The sequence below is a fragment of the Pteropus vampyrus genome, unplaced genomic scaffold (genome assembly GCF_000151845.1).
Source record: "Pteropus vampyrus isolate Shadow unplaced genomic scaffold, Pvam_2.0 Scaffold35, whole genome shotgun sequence".
In the NCBI taxonomy this organism is placed as follows: domain Eukaryota; kingdom Metazoa; phylum Chordata; class Mammalia; order Chiroptera; family Pteropodidae; genus Pteropus; species Pteropus vampyrus.
In genome coordinates, this window is record NW_011888816.1 from 1,101,032 (window position 1) to 1,118,887 (window position 17,856).

The 17,856-nt window shown below is 49.0% G+C and overlaps 1 protein-coding gene across 5 annotated transcripts in view; it reads left to right on the top strand.

Annotated features, from left to right (window-relative positions):
* The first annotated feature begins 331 nt into the window (after positions 1-331).
* CDCP1 (CUB domain containing protein 1) overlaps positions 332-17,856 on the top strand; it is a 49,185-nt gene continuing 31,660 nt past the window's right edge. Inside the window, exon 1 of one of the 5 annotated variants that reach the window (XM_023529041.1) lies at positions 332-598. In XM_023529041.1, the coding sequence (XP_023384809.1) occupies positions 517-598 (82 nt within the window). In that variant the 5' untranslated portion in view covers positions 332-516. The remainder of the gene's footprint in view (positions 599-17,856) is intronic. The other 4 variants (XM_023529038.1, XM_023529037.1, XM_011357343.2 and 1 more) reach the window with 4 other exon arrangements.

A 17,856-nucleotide genomic window follows, 5' to 3' on the forward strand; every position in this document is an offset into this window, starting at 1 on the left:
GATTTTAAAGTCTAGGGAGCCTCAGCCCAGGTCAGGTAGCAGAGGAGAGAGCTCAGAGCAGGGAGCCAGAGCTTGGGTGAACCACGACTATTCTCGTGCAAAATGGGAAGCACAGTGGCCTCCTTCTTCTTCTTTTGGACAGCGAAGGGAAGACAGACCGGCTTCCGCTAACCGCGACCTTCACGCCTTCAGACGAAAAGACCTGACCGCTCTCAGACTTGAGAGGGAACACCAAGCCCGGGAAGGCGGCGTCAAGTCCCAGCATCCCGGGCGGCAGAGGCGGGTGCCGAAGCAGGAAGCGGAGTAGGTGAAAGGGGAGGGGACAGGTCCGGCCAGCTCGAGCTCCGGTGGCGCAGGGCGGAGCCCGGGACGACCCGCCCGCACGCAGGTGAGCGAGCCGGGGTGGAGCGCAGCGCAGCGCAGCGCAGCGGGTGCCAGGCTTGGGCGCCCGAGGCCGCCGCTCCGAACCACGGGCCACGGTCGCTTTCCCCGCAGAGGCCGAGGCGCCCCGGAGCCATGGCCGGCCTGAACTGCGGGGTCACGCGCGCACTGCTGGGGGTCCTCCTGCTGGGCGCGGCGCGCCTGCCGCGCGGAGCTGGTGAGTGCGGGGCTGAAAGCGCGCACGGCGCTGAGTGGACGAGATGGCGGGCCAGCCAGCGCCGGGCGGGGAGGGCTGGAGGGGCGCCAGCGCCGGAGGGTGCAGACTTGGGGCGAGGGCAGAGCACTAGGGATGCACGGAGGGCGCGGGGACGCCGGAATCGCCCCGGCCCCCGGGCGCGCCGCGTCGGGCGCGGTGGCCGTGCCCTCCTGGATGCCGACGACCTCGCCCTGGGCGCAGACCCAGGCACGCGGGGGCGTCGCGGACCCGGGAGGCCCGCGGTCGAGGGGGACGAGCCCCGCGCCGATCGAGAAGGAGGGAAGAAGAGCGCGCGGAAGCCGAGCCCCGGGACCTGCCCGAGGTGGCGCGCCGCGCGCTGGGGAGCTTTACCTGGATTTCCGCGGGCTCCTGGGCAGGCAGGGCGCGTGTGTGTGGGGGGCGAGGGGTGGACTTTCCCCTCTGGCCCACCCTCCACCTCCTCGCCTGGGCCAGAGAGAAGGTGCAAGCAGTGGATTGGCGCCCGGATATCGGACCGGGTCACCCTTTACCCTGTCCGCACGCTCCACTGTCGCTCCGCCCAAGTTCAGGGGCGTTAATAGAACAGTTGGAAGGCCACGGAGACCCCCCACCCCCCATTGCCCCGCCCGTCGCTGCTGAGTGCAGCGAACTTCGATGGCAGAAGGCAGAAGGGGGTCCGCAGAGCGAGGCGGTCCCGAGAGGCGTCTGAATATCGAGTCGTTCCGGTTGGGGGAGGGACCGCCACCTCCCAGCTGCCTCTGCCTGCGAGGAGGTGGCCCTGCGGGGCTCTGGGAGTATTAGAATAACCTGGTTTCTTGTCAGAACTTGAGTCGAGGCCTTTCCTGAGACCAGTACACGTTTTGCATTTAGTAAAGAGCTTTTCCGGGAAGCGGTTTGAGTCCTTGATTATTATCCTTTGCTGCAGCTAAGGGGGCGTTTGTATTTGGCGGGTAGGTAAACTGGGGTAAACTAATTTCAGGAATAAAACAGGCGAACTTGGGCGTCACGGTAGCTGCCATCGTTATAAATCCGAGACAGGAAAGCTTCCTGGTTTCCTTCTCCGACAGCATCAGGTGACTTAGTGCTGCGCAGTAGATACAGCATTTTAAGGCCGCATTTAAAATATCGTGTGCATATTTTAAGACTGAGTTTTCAAGGTATCCTTTGAAGAAAAAAAATCGATTTAAGAATAAAGAGTAATTTAGCACGTGAAAATGTGTATGAATAGGTGTGTGAGGAAAATGTGTGTCCACGTACTTGGGAGCTGTATTAAAACTCTGGGAATTGTTGGAGATGTTTCTGGTCGTGTGTGATAAGAACTGAGAACTGAGAATATGGTGTCAGTCAAGGTGTTATGACTGATGACAGTAACAGCCTGTCCTGCACTGGCTTCTGCCACGCATCTGATTTCTCCCTGTGGCCCTGGAGAGGCTGCCATTTGGTTTCCAGTAGCTCCAACGGAGTCGCTTCCTTCCAGGAAGTTCTCGACTGCGGAAGCCGCATCTCATGGTTTGGTGTGTTAATACTAGGAGGGCTAGAAACTTTCCCGTTTCCCGTTCTTAAATCCTTTCCCTGGTCTCAGGAGCTGGCCCTGTGAGGTCATGTGGCCAGACCCAGCTGAGAACAATGCCTTTGTAGTTGGAGCATTTGCCTAGTGCATCCGCTTGGCCTGGAGTCCTGGGGTTGGTCTAACCAGGGCCGGCCTTTGAGAAGTTCCTGGAGTCGGTCCTCACAGGGTGGAGAAAGCCAGAGAGAACCCCGGCCGAGAGAACATGAAGTGGGTCTCACTGCAGAGCTGGCGGGGAAAGGAAAGTCTGCGTCTTGGGGTAGGGTATTCGTGTGAGTTTGGTGTTCTCACTGGCTGCCCCGCTTCCAAGAGTGAAGGACTGGTTACGTTGGAATCACAGCCTTGGCAAAACCTCAGCCTAATGGCTTTCCAAGAACCACCCAGATGCCAGAGTCTGGGTCAGTGACCCCATTCTTGCCGCCATTGTTTCTTGCCAGAAATGTGAGCAGATATCAAATGATGTGTTTGCTCACCCTGAGTGTGTGTTCGTCATTCTTCGCATTCAAATGAGGAGCTGCTGGAATGTGTAACTGGCAGGACTGATGAGTCCCTCCCTCCCCCACTCTCCCATGGGTGTACGTGACTCGGAGTCAGAGGGTTCACCTCAGATGCTGCCATTTCGTCTGTGATGACTGTACTCTGCCCCCCCACACACACTCTTTTAGGGGTTCTCCCAGACTTCACTGTGGGGGTAGGAAGTCGAAAACAATAATTAAAATGTTTTAAGTAATATATAGTTCTCGTAGTAGAAAAAAACGGCAATAAATATAACCAAAATGGAAAAAATCATCTGTGAGCAACCCAAACTTTGGTCACTTTGGTGCACAATCTTTGTGTGTGTGTGTGTGTGTGTGTGTGTGTGTGTGTGTGTGTGTTTAATACCAAAAATGGGACCATCCGCCATATAGCTTTAACCAGTCCCCAGTTGTTGGACAATTAGTTTGCTTTCCACTTTTTTCTACTACAAATAGAACATGTCCAACAATAGGGGACTGTATCAATTTTGATAAGTCTGTTCAGGTAAAAGACATTAAAAATTATGTAGCACAGGTTTTATAATGACGTGAAATGACGTTGCCTTGGTGTCAAGGTCGTAAAATAGGATAAGCTGGATTATCCCATTTGGGTATATCTGAGAATGTGTTTTCGTGGCTATGTTGTTCTGCACCTTCTTGACTGTTTTGTCCAGGTAAAATTCTGGAAACAGAATTGCTGGGCTGAAGAGTGCAGCCCCTGTTGGAGCGCTGGGTCCGTATTTCCAGGCTGCCCTGTGGAGAGCTTGTCCTGTCGTCCCAGGGCACATTCGGGCTGGCGGTGTGTTCTCCACACTCTTCCGGGCTGTCACTGCTCTTGTTCCCCTAGCGTCTGTGGAAGAAGCATTTTCCTCCCTCTAGTTCAACAAGTGGGCTCTGAACAGGGTTAGATTTTCCAGAATCTTAGGAGCATCCCAGCTAGATGGTACTCAGAGTCCAGCAGTGCTCAGCAGTGCAACCGAGTCCCTTGGCTTATAGCAAGCCTCACCTGCGATTTTGCCCAGCAGTGCTGACCTGGGTTTGGACAGGGGAAGTGGGGAGCGGGGAGTGTGTATGATAACTTACTGCATCCCCCTTCGGTGACTGCTTGATCCTGACACCCTACCTATTATATTTCCAATGTAAGTCGCAACTTTCTTCAATCATCTTGCATAAAACGTTATGTCGGATATAAAGATGTAAATATCCATGTTCCCTAAATAGACATTAGCTAAAAATAACTTTGGTGGATGAGACATAAATTCTACGATGTTCGAGTTATAAAGACTAAGTTGTTTTCTCCTGAGAAAATGTAAATTGAGGAGGCGACCTGGAGTAGAGCTGGTGATCCTTCAGCTCTCCATCCTTAAGCGAGTCCACTTAGTAACCTCCGAGTGCAGAGAGGCGCAGGGAGGTGAAGCGAGTTGCCGTGGGGTGCCCTGCTGGTATATAGTAGAGCCGAGATGGCAGCCCAGGGACTGTGACGCCAGCGCGTGTGCTGTGCCCCTGTGCGAAGTGCGGCTCTGCAGAAGACAGTATTTGCTAGTCTTAGAGGCAGTGTCGGCACTCCAGACATTTTCTTTCATTTAAAAATAATCAGCACTTACCGAGTGCTGTGTTCACATTTGTTTCTAGGAAAGTGTATGTGTTGTTTAATTTTCGGACCCTTTAAAAACCGTGTCTAGAAAAAGAATTACCTGTACGTGGTAACAAAAATTCAAATAACACGAAACGGTGTATAGGAAAAACTGTGTCCCCTTCAAACTCCGATCCCAGAGGCAGCCTTGGTGTTTTTATGCGTCGTTCCTGAGCTATTCTATGCATATAGATGTTTATAAACATACGTACCTCCCTCCTTTACACAAGCAGGAGCATAACTATAGCGTACAGTACAGGACGTGTCTCGCAGACTCTTGATTTTTTTCACGTAGCAATCCATCTTGGTGCTCGCTCCATACCAGAGCATAGGGAGCTGCCCCATTGTTTTCGACAGCTGCGTAATATTCTTCGTTGTGGGGACACCTGGTTACGTTGAAGCAGCCCCTCATTGGTGGGCTGTGTTCAGTCTTTCGTTACTATAAACAGAGCCTCGGTGACCATCTTAGCAGGTGGCCTCGTTGGGTATGGGGACAAGTTTTGATGCAGGTGAGATTCTTGGGGGAAGAATTACTGGGTCAACGGGTTCGTGAAGACAGTTCCAAAGAACAAACGGAGGAAAGTGAGTAGCAGAAGAGAAGCAACTTGCCCGAGGTCACAGCTGCTAGGTGGCGGTGCTCTCTGCGAATCCGGGCAGTGTCGTTGTCGGAGCGCAGGCTCTTAACCACCAGCCCACACTGCAGATCACTGCGTCCTTTATTCTTTCCGGTTGAAACTAACCATAAGCTTTAGGGGAGGGAAACGTTTTGAATTTCCTTTCAAATGTTTGCTTTTCGTTAAATAATCGGGATGTCACAAGCACTATGTATCAAGAAGACGGAAGACGGGCGTGGGCTCTGGTAGCTTCTCATGTTTACATTGATAAGTGATGAGTTCCTACTGACGTTTTACACTGATGAGTCTCATAGTTAAGGTGTGACACACTTTGAGCTGCTGTGACACACAAACCCAAATGTGTATGATGGCTCAAAAGCAATAGATGTTTGTTTCTCGCACATATAAGACCCCAAACAGGATCTCCTCCAAGCAGGGATCTGGGTTCTCAGCCTTCTTCCTCTTTCTGGCTCCACCATCTTCAACATGTGGCTTCCATGTTCATCCACATCCATTCATTTTGTGTTCATCTCTTGCCTCACCCCAGAACCTGGGGTCTTCACTGCATAGAATATGCCCATAAGTCTCTGATAGAAGAAAATCAATAGGAGAAATAAGAACACGAGGGGTCTCGCATGGGAGGTTTCTATGGTCCAAGAATGGGAGTTGATCACAACACTTCTGCTGCCTTTCTGTTGGCTAGAACTCTGTGGCTTGGCCCCATGCAACCAGAAAGGAGACTCACATGTAACCCAGGTGTGAGCCCTGGAAGAAATTGGCATCGTCCTGTTGGCAAGGCAGAGGGCGGAGTGGTAAGAGCACCAGGCTTGAGAGTCAGGACACCTGGTTCTAACTCCAGGTCTTGTCAGCAGTTAGCTTGATGACTTGGGAAAAGCCGCCTGGCCCCTCTGGGCCTCAGTTTTCCAATCTCGAATGTCGGGGCTTGGACTATGCAGAGGAAACTCTAGCACGGATGTTTTCTGAGCTGATTTAAGTCAAAGCTGATTTGGGGACCTCCTGGGGACCCCTGAGCTGGCAGAACAGCTCAGGCAGATTCAAGTCCAACCCCCATGAGGAATCGTGTTGGCGCATAGAGGGCGCGTAATAGATATCTGTGGAACAAACGAATGCTCACCCCTCATGCCAAGTCTTTCTAGGAGAAGGCACGGGCTTACAGGGGTTAGACGACTTCTTCAAGTCATGCTCCTAGAAGAGAGCAAGCAGGAATTCTCCAGCCCGGGTCTTCTGGCTCCAGAGCTGGTGCAAATCAGATAGAAGGGAGGAAGAGGTGCGCGCAGTCCCAGTGACAGCATGTGTGGACTGGGAGAACTGGAAAGTCCAAAAAAAAAAAAAAAAAGACAGTGTGGGTTGTCAGATGGTCCCGCAGCCCCCTGTGTCCCCGCAGAGGGTTGGAAGAGACCATCCCAGTGGTCCAGGTTCTCTGCCTCTCCCCACAGCCTAGGGTCGTCATTGCGCAGAACATGCCCTTAAATCTCTGCGGGTCCCTTTAGACCTGTGTCCAGGAAGGAGCGGACGGAGGGGTGGGTGGGTTTGCAGGAATGCAGCCCCACTTCCGGCAGCTTTCAAGGGAATAACCAGGAAACAGTGGAGAACAGCTTGTGGAACAGTGAGCAAAGCAGGTGTGGAGTTCTCTGTGTGTGTGCGCGTACACGCACAGTGTGATTGCAGTCATGTTATCTTGCTGTCTTGCTGTCTACAGCTCACGTGAGCTTAGGAAGAAAGACTGGAAGGTAGTTGCGCTGGACGTTTCCGGCCTCCGTAGAGTGTGGCTCTAGGATGGGGCCGGAAATGTGGCTCTCTAGAGGTCTCCTGTGTGAAGGGCGGTATGTTGGCAGCACAAATGATCGTGACAAGGACTTCGTATCGTCTTGCGTGTTCTCCCATCATAGCCACGTTGCTCCCCAGTACCCTAACTCTGTTGGTTTAGTTTGGTTTCGTTTTCTCTAAATAGCAGTGCTAGACAGGGATAGAACAACACGAGATCAGACTTTGCTTTATAGACATTTCACTTCAGAAACTTGTGAAATTGAAAGTTCTTCCTTCAATTACTGCACTTAAAAAATAACTTGCACATTATCAGTTCTGTCCTGAATGGAGCCCAAGGCAAGGACACCAATGGAAAGCTTTGTTGGGCTGACCTCTCCAGGGAGGGGCTGTCTCCCCAGACCTGCCGTCCACCATGCCAGAAGGAAATGCAACTGAGTAATGTGACTACGAGGCCATTAAATGCCTCGCTTCAGAGCATGAGCATCTTTAAATAATAAATTTGGAAATGTCCTGAAAAAACAAAACTGTTCCATGAGCACAAATGGTATAACTTTAAGTTCTAAATGAAGTGCAAATACTCCCTACCTTCAAGGACAGAAGGTCTAAGCATTCTGGGTCAAATGTGAAATTTGTGCAAAAATGTATGAGATTTGAGTCTGCTGACTTTGTCTGGAACAACAGAAGACTAACTCCAGAAAGAAGAGTTTCAACTTCCCACCTCCAAAGACTCCTTGGAGTGTCAATCAGGCTGTCATCTTTGTTCTTATGTCTGCGCACTGGCCATGTGCGATGTCACACAACGCTTGGAACGGCGAGGAGGCTTCTGCAACACTTGACAACGTGTGGTCTGGCTGGGAGCTGGGCTAGGATAGCATCTGTCCAGGCACGTGCTGGGTCCACCCAAACAGATACCTCGTCTTCCATTAATGATCCGGTGGCAGGAACATCGTGCTATTTCAAACACGGATGTTTGGCTAAAAGGATGTTTAATCTGAGAACAACTCAGAAACATTTGATGAGAGGCCCCAGGACATCACAGAAGATACAGAGGCGATGAGATGAAGGGCTAAGTTGGAAAGGCTCAAGGCATCTCCTGGACCCAGACGGACACTTGACTCCTGTGCCGGTGGCTCGCCAGCCACGGAGCGGCCATGAGCCAGAGCACAGAGGGAGGGCTTATACCATGATGCTGCTCCTGCTGCAAGTCTGCACTGTGCTGGAGGCCCCGGGCAGCCTGGGACACTGCCTGTGGTGACGGGCTGTCCTCACCGCTGATTGCTATGCTGACAGGTCTCACTGGAGTTGGGCCTTGGAGCATCTCAGAGGCACAGACCCGGCGTCTCTCACTCACTGTTGGCTTCTGGGTTCTGCTCACCACAGCGTTTCTCATTTTCTCCAATCGCACGTCCCAAAGGACTAATTCCTGACCGGAAACTGGGGGAGGGGGAGGGGCAGAGAAATGAAGGGCTCGAACCGGAGACCACGATGGGCTCACGGTTACCCTCTGGCTTTTTGGAAACGACCTCATCCAGACAAGCTTTGGGGTTGGGCAAAGCTTGGTTCATATTCTGACTCAACACTTAAGTAGTGACGTGGGCAAGTCATTTGGCCTCCCTAAGACTCCGTGTCCTTTGCTACAAAATACGAGTGGCAACACCTGGTGGGGGCTGGAGGGCTGAATGAAATAAAATCTGTAAGTCACTCAGCACCGTTCAGACCCAGAACAGACTCTTCAGTTAATGGGAGTTGTCATGACTTTGCCTCTTTGAGAAGAACGTTGAGATTTTCAACACGACCAATTTGCCAGGTCAGAGTCTGTGTGACCAGGGCACTCTTGGGAGCTGGTAGGATGTTTTCAGGTTTCTGCTACTACACACTGAACTTCAGTTATTACCCCAGTGCAGTCGGCTCTGGGCACTTACGAGGACATCTGGAGGGGACATTCCTACAGCTGTAGCCGCTGGACTGAAAACTGCAAGGACATTTCTCGGTGACTCTAGAACAGGCTTTTAAAAATTGTTTGCAAGTCTGTGTTGTACATGAGTGTTGTACACCTGAAACTAATATAATATTATATGTCAATTGTAATCGAAAAATAAAAAATAATAATAATAAATTATTTGCACGTGAGCTCCCACACACATGTGCACACACACGCAATTCCTGTTAGCCAAGGAACTGACCTGACCAGTTTTATGTAACTTACATGTCATGCCCAAGCACACGTGATGAAGGAATAAAAAGCTTCAGTGGACTTCCGAGGATTACAGCTCTTTTTGTGAGCAGGTGTCAAAAACTGATACGAGGCTGGAATGTGCCAGGCTGTGAAACCAGAGCCGGATCTCTCTAGAAGCCTGGCAAGGCCCCTGCCTTTAATCCCCGCTGAGAGGTGGAGGAGGGTTGCCCAACTAGCCTGGAAGTTGCTGACAATCAGGTGCCTCAGCCTTGGGCTAAATCTGTCGGGAGCAAGTTCTCAATGGGTCAGAACACAGAAGACATTTTTCAAATTGTAGACAGTGCTGGGGCCACCCTGCAGAAGCCCCCCACAACCCAACTGAACCCTTGAAATAACATCTTTCGGCCTCCTTGGTCTCTGCCTTCGTAAGATACAATCTAGGTCCCAGCCAGGAACCTGGGACACCGGGGAAGGTGTGTCCCACTGACACTTTGAAACTCTAGATAAGCATCTTCTGCTCCCTGCCCAGATAGCTGGAGACTAGGAACAACCCAAAGGTTAGAAGCCTGGGTAAATAAATTATGGTGCATCCAAACAGTGGGACGCTATGCAGCCATTTTAAAAAATGCGATGCTTTTCAGTGTACTGATGTGAGTGATCCCCAAGATATATTATGGAGAGGAAAGCACAGGGTTCACAATAGTGAGTATGGCGTGCTATCTTTTGGCAAAGTGAAATAAAATAAAATAGGGGTGGCATATAGGTTACACTGACATATTCATAGATTACTGTGGAAGGACACATAAGAAACTGGTATCGGTGGTTGCTCTGGCAACAACACTGGATTCAAGATAAGACAAAGATTTTTCACTGGCCGTCTCATTTTTTTTACTTTGTGCTTCATGTATTTTTTATCTAAATGTAAAATATATTTTTCAGCTTTATTGAGGGATGATGTACATACCATAAGATTGTACCAACCTCAAGAGCACTACGCGATGAGTCCTGTCAGACGCATGGCATACCATTTCCATCACCCCGCAAAGTCCTTCCAGACCCCTTTGCAGTCAATCTCTGCCCCTTGGCCCCTGGCAACCACTGATTGGCCTTTTATGACCACAGTTTTGCCTTAAAAATAGTTTTGAATTAAAAAACATTCAAATCTTGTTATGAGTATAGCAGTCAATAGTTTTGTTGTGTTTAAAAAAAAAAAAAACGAATTTCTTGAATGTAGATCCTGTCTTTAAAAAATTCTGCAGTTGCTTTCTGCAAGAATTTGGTTATAAGGAAGGGGATGGAGTAGAAGTACTAAGTTACTAGGACTCAAAAAAATTAAGGACCAAAGCTGCCTTCTGCACTTGGAGCAACTGTTCTTGAAGAACAGCTTGCTGCATTTTTAAGCCCCTATCCACTTTTATGGCCTAGCGCTGAGCAGGCCTAGAGAATTTCATTTTTGCCTAGACTGTCTTGAAACGATCTAGCCCAGTCCTAGGCCTTTTGGTAACATTCCATCGATCTCACAGATTTCAGAGGCTTCCTGTGCTAGAGGGTGGACATACAGAGGTAGACACCCCTCGTCCTTCTCTCTCCAGGGGCTTGCTATCCAGAAAAAATTCAACATGTAAATCAGGAGCTACATATGGGTAGCCTGGGGGGCCTTGGTCCAATCCTGTTTGATGTGTTTTGAAAACAAAGTATATAGTAGAGCATGCACCCTCTGATTCAACAAAGATCTTCCTCACTCTGTCAGCTTTTCTCACTTATAGTTCCTGCCTGGACCTTTAAAGCATTTGCGTTTGAGACACTGTTCAGTGTGATAAGGACAGCACAAGATCTATGAATGAGAATTGCAATAAATCCTGGGGATGGAGAATAGCTTTTGTCGACAGGAAAAGAGGAGGAGGAGGACAAGATGTTCTCCTGGTGTCTAAGGTCTATGGTGTCTTTCATCATAGCCCTGAAATGGGCCCTGGAGCAGAAGTGTGGCTCTGTCATGCATAACCAACAACCCCACAGTGTTTTGATATTTTAAAAGCATTCTCCCATCTTTTCTGAAAAGACCACTTGGCTAAGTGATCTACCCGTTGGAAAAATGTAATTGAGAGGAATCCTTCAGTGTTTGATCTGTGACTGGAAACCAGCTATAAGGGCAAAGCAGAATGTAGTTGGATGAGGATGAAATGCCTCATTATGTGGATTTTCTAGCTGAGGACCGTTCCATCTTTCTCTTCTTTCCTTGACAATAGCACGTAGCAGTTGGGACCAACTCCTCCTGTGAGGGAAGAATGTGGTTCATGAAAAGGGAAGTGCTCTGAACCACAGTCTCTCCCTCAGGAATAACCATCTGCTTTTTTTCTTCCGACTGCCAATACAATGTGCTTTGGGATCAGGCTTCTCAAAACCCCCATCTCAACGTTCTTGGTCCCTCAGCTTAGTTTTTCACCTCCCTGAATTTCTGGCATAATTATGTTAAGATGGCTAGCTAGTCCCAACACTGGCACTGTCCAGGTGCCAATAATGGCCATCTAGTGTATGTAACACCTTCCATCATGACCGTCCTTGTTGATATAACTTTATCCATGACGGGCAAACACCCATAATGTTCGTTCTTGTTGATTTAACACTTTCCATGACAATACCTTGTGTAACAGCCATCCTCATCACCATAACACTTTCTTAATGATTGTCCTTGTTGAATAATACCTTCTATAATGGCCTTCCTTGTTGATGTGGCACCTTCCGTAATGGCTGATCTTGTTAACATAACACCTTCCATAAGAGCCGTCTTCTGATGTCATGTATTTCATAATGGCCCTCCTCATTGACATTAGACCTCCTGGGGGCTGTCCTGGTCCCAGTGGGTGAGAAGAGCATATGTCTGGCCCCAAAGGTTTCCTGGACTATGCAGCCTTGCTTTGCTGACCTGTTCACCCTGGGCTGCCTGGTTGGCCAGAAGAATCACTTTATTGACCTGGCCCATGGTCGTTATGGAGGTTGCCCAGGTTCTGTCATTCATGAGAAAGAGCTGGAGTGGGGGCCTCCGAGGAGCAAGATTGCAGGTCAGCAGAGAGGCTCACGGTAGGAGGAGTCTTGTTTGAATGACTAGCCTCCTTCCAACCTACGGAACATTTTCTGGGATCACAAGAGCCTCTATACTAGGGCAAAGGGCACGGTAGACACTCAGAGTGGGTGTTAAAAGAAAAACACCCACACTTCTCTCACTGTTGGTGGCGTTGAATGGTATATGCTGAAACAAGTCTCTGACGTCCGTCCCTCCTTAGCTGGGGTTGGGATGAAAACTTGGGCTCAGGCTGCCCAGCAGCCTCTGACCTTGAGGGTGGACATCTTGGAGTAGCAGTAGATGCGTGGGCTTTGGAGTCAGGTGGTCCTGGGTTTGAATCTCAGTTGTGCATTTTCTCAGCTGTGAATATGAACAGTCTTCCTAAAGGAAATGGTTAGAAAGTACCCGGCAGGTGGAGGATGCTGGACAAATGGGGACTAGTAAGTTATTGCCGTCATTCCTGGGTGCCACCTCCCACCAGCCTTCCGTCTCAACCCGCCCCTCCACAGCCTAACAGTTCCACACTCTTTGGGTTTTGAGGCCAGGCTAACGCTGGATCTCTCCCTGATTTCTGGTTTTCATCTGAGCTGCCCATAGGTCAGGTGAGATGACCAGTCATAAGCTCTTTTGGTCACAGTGTCACCTTCTCCCTGACCCATTCATCCGCCTCCCTCCCTGTCACCTTCCAGCATCTGGACACTAAAGTTTTATAATAAATACAACGTTCTTAGACATCCTTGTTGATGTACATTTCCATAAAAGCTGTCTACTTGGCATAACCCCTTTCATGATGGTACCTTGGCTGAGAAGGGAAGCCTTGGTGTCCCAGATAGTACCTTAGACTTGTCCAAACCCCTTTCCTTGGGCAGCTCAGCAGGTCCTGCCTGGTACCCCATCTGGTTATAAGTTCTATATTAGTTTTCTATTGCTGCGTGACAAATTGTCACAAACTTAGTGACTTAAAACAACACCCACTAATCAGCTCACAGTTCTGTAGGTCACACGTCCAGTTACGGCGTGGCTCGGTTCCCCACTCAGTCTCACTAGGCTAAAGTTGAGACGTCGGCCAGGCCACGTTCTTCTCTATAGCCGGGAGTCCTCTTCTAAGCTCACGTGGTTGTAGCAGAATTCAGTTCCTTGTGGCTAAAAGTCCAAGGTCCCCCTTTCCTTGCTGGCTAACAGCCAAGACTGCTCTTACCACTTAGAGGCCGCTCATGTTCCTTGCCCTGTGGCCCGCTCCATCTTTCTTCAAAACCAGCTACAGAGACTGTCGCTGATATCAAATCCCTTTCACACTTCGAATCTCTTCAGGAAAAGCTCAGTCTCTTTTAAGGACTCGTCTGATTAGGTGAGCCCCACCAGCGTAAAGTCAGTGGGGCCGTACAGCATAACCTAGCCGTGCGAGTGATGTCCGATCAACTTCTGAGTCCCTCCCACACTCAGGGGGCTGGGAATACGCAAGGGGGTGGGTCTCTGGGGTGGTCTTAGAATTCCACCTACCTAGAGTTCGAGGCTCAGGGGCTTTGTCCCGCCTTAATGATGGTGGCCATCGCAGCCCCATTCTCTGCGCTTACACATGTGGCCTGTTTGTAGAAATGTTTGTAGAAAGCCCCACACGGATCGTGTGTTTAGCCAGATATCACAGGTTAGGGAGATGAGGTGGCTAATCCAAGGTGGCCCAGCCACGCATGTGACTGGGCTCATGAAGCAGGAGGGGTTACATCAGGTCGAGCGATGGAGGGCAATACTCGAATGGCCCCCAAAACAGGTCTCTGTCCTAACAGAACCTTCCCTCCTGCACCTCTCCCCGCCATGTCCTCCTAAGTGGATTTTCAAAGCTGTAGGCTGAACTAAATCAAAGGCGGAAGCTTTAATAATGAAGCATTTCCCTTCTACCCCAACCGTTAACTCTCTAATCATCCTCTGAGGAACAATGAATAATAAGGCAGAAATTTGGAGATTGGCTGATCGAAGTATCTGGAAAAGCCTTTTCTAAACTAAACTTATTTTTAATTTAACCAGCTTGAGGCTTATGTGAAGCAAGTAAGTTTTATTTTATATCGCTCCTATCCATCAAAGAAGACAGTCTTGGCAGACTCTTTCTCAAGGTTGCTGTGCACGCCTGTCCCCAAGCCAGAATCCATTGTTCCGTCTATAGCCTGGGGGCCACGGGCAGAAAGTTGAGGTCTCTGAGGACTAGTGGCCAGCAGGCCAAGTGGTGCTCTGACCAGATTTTCGCTCTTCAGAGACACGGTCCTGCTTATTTTTCATAACTGTTTGCCTCTTGAGTTTTCTAGTTATTGACATCATTGTGGGCTTAAAGAAAAATTCCTCCTCCTTCTCGCAAAGCGATTATTATGTATAGGCATGACTTTAAGTCTGTGTGGCTTTGCTCGATTTTTGGTTGGTATTCAAATCGATGATTAGTAGTTAATTCCCAGGTTTGAAAGCAGAGCACCCCCACATCAGGCTCCGTGAAATAAGCAAGACGCAAGATGACAAAAACTGTGAATTCACTTGAGGTCCCTAGAGCCATCCTCAGATTCACAGAAGCAGAAAGTAGAATGCTGGTGGCCCGGGGCTGGGGCAGGGGGATGGGAGTCACTGTTTCATGGGGACAGAGTTTCAGATGGGGAAAGTGAAACGCTCTGGAGATGGATGGTGGTGAAGGTTGCACTACAATGTGAATATACTCAACGAATTGCACACTTAAAAATAGTTACCATGGTAAAGGTTGTATTATGTCTACTTTCCCACAATAAAAATGAGGGGAAATGGTTTACAGGGCTTATTTATGACTAGTGTAGAAGGATGAGTGCCAACTTTCTCTGTTTTTAAATGTTTTTAACCCTCCCCCTCACCCATACACACAAAGGTGAAACACACCTTGCTTTGTAAACACACTAGTGTGTCTGAGTCTAAGCCTCTGCTTAGAGGAAGTCTCGACCCCCCGCCACCCCCCTCGTTCAGCAAGGCCCAGGAACATGAGCCTCCCAGCCCAGTATGGCTGTCCGCACTCAGGGTTCAGACCACAGGTCAGGACCATTTAATCAGAAGCTAACAGGCTTTTCTTTTCCATATACAGAGTTGGGCAAATGACAGTGTGTTGTAGCTCGGACCGTGAGGCTCTGTCAGAGACCCATCTTCGGTCAGGAAACCCCCACGGCCAGCACTGCGCAGGCACAGAGAGGGACTCGGGAGCGGGGGGCGGGGGTTGAGCGTCTCATCAGAGAAAGTTTCAAATAGTTAGCAACGGTTCTCCAGAGTTTTAAAAATTGTCATATTGAGACGCAAATCTTAAGTGTCCAGCTTGATAAATTTTACATATGTAGATACATATATACGTACACAGATATACTCCTATATCATTCCAGTGCCCTAGACTTCCTCTTACTCCTTCCTGGTTCATACCTGTCCCACAGAGGTTCACTTATGCAAGCATACACTGGTTTTTGTCTTCTTGAACTCGACGTAAACGGAATCGTACAGCATGTAGGTTTTTGTGTGTGGATTCTTGTTTAACCATCTCCCTGCTAACTTTTCATCAGAAGAATTTGAACAATTATTTCATCTCTGGTGGCAACCGAAGGACTTTATGGCTGGAACACTAAAGAAATTGAAAATTCAGTAACTTCTACACATTTAGCAGGTAGGCCACCGTTCTGTGAATGTCCCTGAGCATATATACAGCTCGGTTTTCTCGTCTGCCCCTTTGACTTTCCCCATCAGTCCCTGTGATTCTCAGTGACTTTCATGGTCGTCACGATACACTCTTTAAGGTCTGACAAAATTAATCTTTTTAACGTTTCATAAAATATTACTGTGATTTAAATGGGCCCTGTGGCATTTTAGCCTAAGATCATGAATAATTTACAATGGTCATAAATCGATTTGTATTGTTTAATTCTTGCATTCAAAGTCTGTCATTGCGCAGCCTTCTCTAACTCTCTGGGGTCCTCTTTGAAATCATCCCTCCACCCAGCATGGCTCAATTCCATCTGGAGTTAAAGTCCATGTCTTGGGTTGGCAAGAAGCTTTCAGATGGCCACAGTCCCAGAGGGATTTAAACACAGATGTGTCCGTTTTTGTTCCAGACTGTGGCCAGACGGGGCCGCAGCCTAGTTGTGGGTCTCTAACATACATCTCTCATATGGTGTGTGTCTGTGGTCATAGAAAGGAAGATACTACAGAAGGGTTTGGGTGGTTCTGTGCAAACCCTTTGCCACTTCAGAAAAATAATTCACAAGCCCTACAGACAGTTGATCACCAGTGTCCCCCGTGGAGGATTGTTCAGTTACTTTAAACAATAAAGAATTTGCATCACTGCACATAAATTTCTTTCCTAAGGAGTTTGGGGATTGAGAGTATGGAGTGAATGGCTGGACACAACACTCCCCTATTTTGATGAGCTGTTCCAACGAGTCAGGTTGACTAGGAGTGCACAGAGGTTTCTTCTAACATTGCTCTTTGAACTTTATTTTACTGTCTTCTATGATCGCTCTAAGCACTATGGAAAAAATAGTAAAGGATTTTAAACTATGGGTCTCTCAGCCCCACTAAAGGGGAAGGAAATTGATAGATGGGGCTTTGGGGAATTCTCACTGGCAGCGGCCTGGAGAAGTGCCAAGGCTTCTGAAGGATGCTTTTCTGCCAAGACCTGGCACTAGCCCTTTATACTCAGTGCTTTGTTCTAGAATCTTGGCTGTTTTTCTTTTGCCAACAACGCATGCTTCCTGCGCCCATGCCCTCTAGGCAAATCTCACAAAGCTGCGGAGCCATCAACAGCCAAACCTTTCTCAGGCCCCTGCACTGGGACACTGCCCCAAAAATACACAAAAGAAGAAGCCATGCCCCAAACATTTAGAATTCCAGGGAACTTTAAGTTTAAATTCAAACTACACTTTCAGATTATTTTGACATGGAGGAGGATTTGTATTAATGCAGTTTGCCCATTTAACCGTTTCAAACAGACATCTGTCCCTTTGGATGTCCTGGAGATCCCCTGGAGAGCCTGCTGCTGGGAAATGTTTTATTTCATCCTGATTGACTTCGTTGGTGAGAACAAACCATTTTCAAAAAACTTCCTGGCTATGTGTGGAATTCCTTGGGCAGGGCCCGCTCTGCTGAAGAGTCGTTTATCATGTGCTGGGCTCCAGGGTCAGACAGCTCAGGCACAAAGCCTGGCCCTGCCTCTTATTAATCATTTACGCCTGGACCAGTTACTTAGCCTCTCTGAGCCTCAGTGTCTTCATCTGTAAAATGGTGATTAATATTAGGACCTACTCTACAGGGTGGGTGGTCACAGAGATTTGTAAATACTTATCGAATGCAAGCACAATGTCTGCACATATGAAGCGCTCGCTGAGTGTTCATCATAGTTATTCTGTATGCAGGCCTGGTGTCTAGATTCCCAAGGCGCCTCATCCAAGAGAGACTGATGAGTTTCTGCAACATCACCTTGGGTGGTGGTCCTCTTTTATGTGGATGTGGGAGATGAACTATTTCCAGATAGGCAGACGGGTAGACCTCCTGCTTCTGGTGAGACGTTCACTTCCGTTTACCAGTCTGTGAACAGAGCTGGCCAAGTCAATGCCAAATGGATTTAAGGTGGATTAAACCAATTTGTCTCTCCACTGCCTGCAGGCCCCACTGTCCCAGGTCCGCAAGATTGGTAAAACTCCAAGGCTGGTGGTGCCATAGTCTGGCGCCCCTTCCCCACAGCGGGTCCCATTAAATGGGTTATGCTGGTGATGCCACCCGGCCCCTGGCGTCAGCCAGCAACTCCACGCACTTCGTAGGAGAGGCAGCACTCCCTCCCTTTCTGCTGGTTGACTTGACCAGCCTCGGCCGCTTCCATGAGGGCAGCTCAGTGTGGTACCCCAGGGC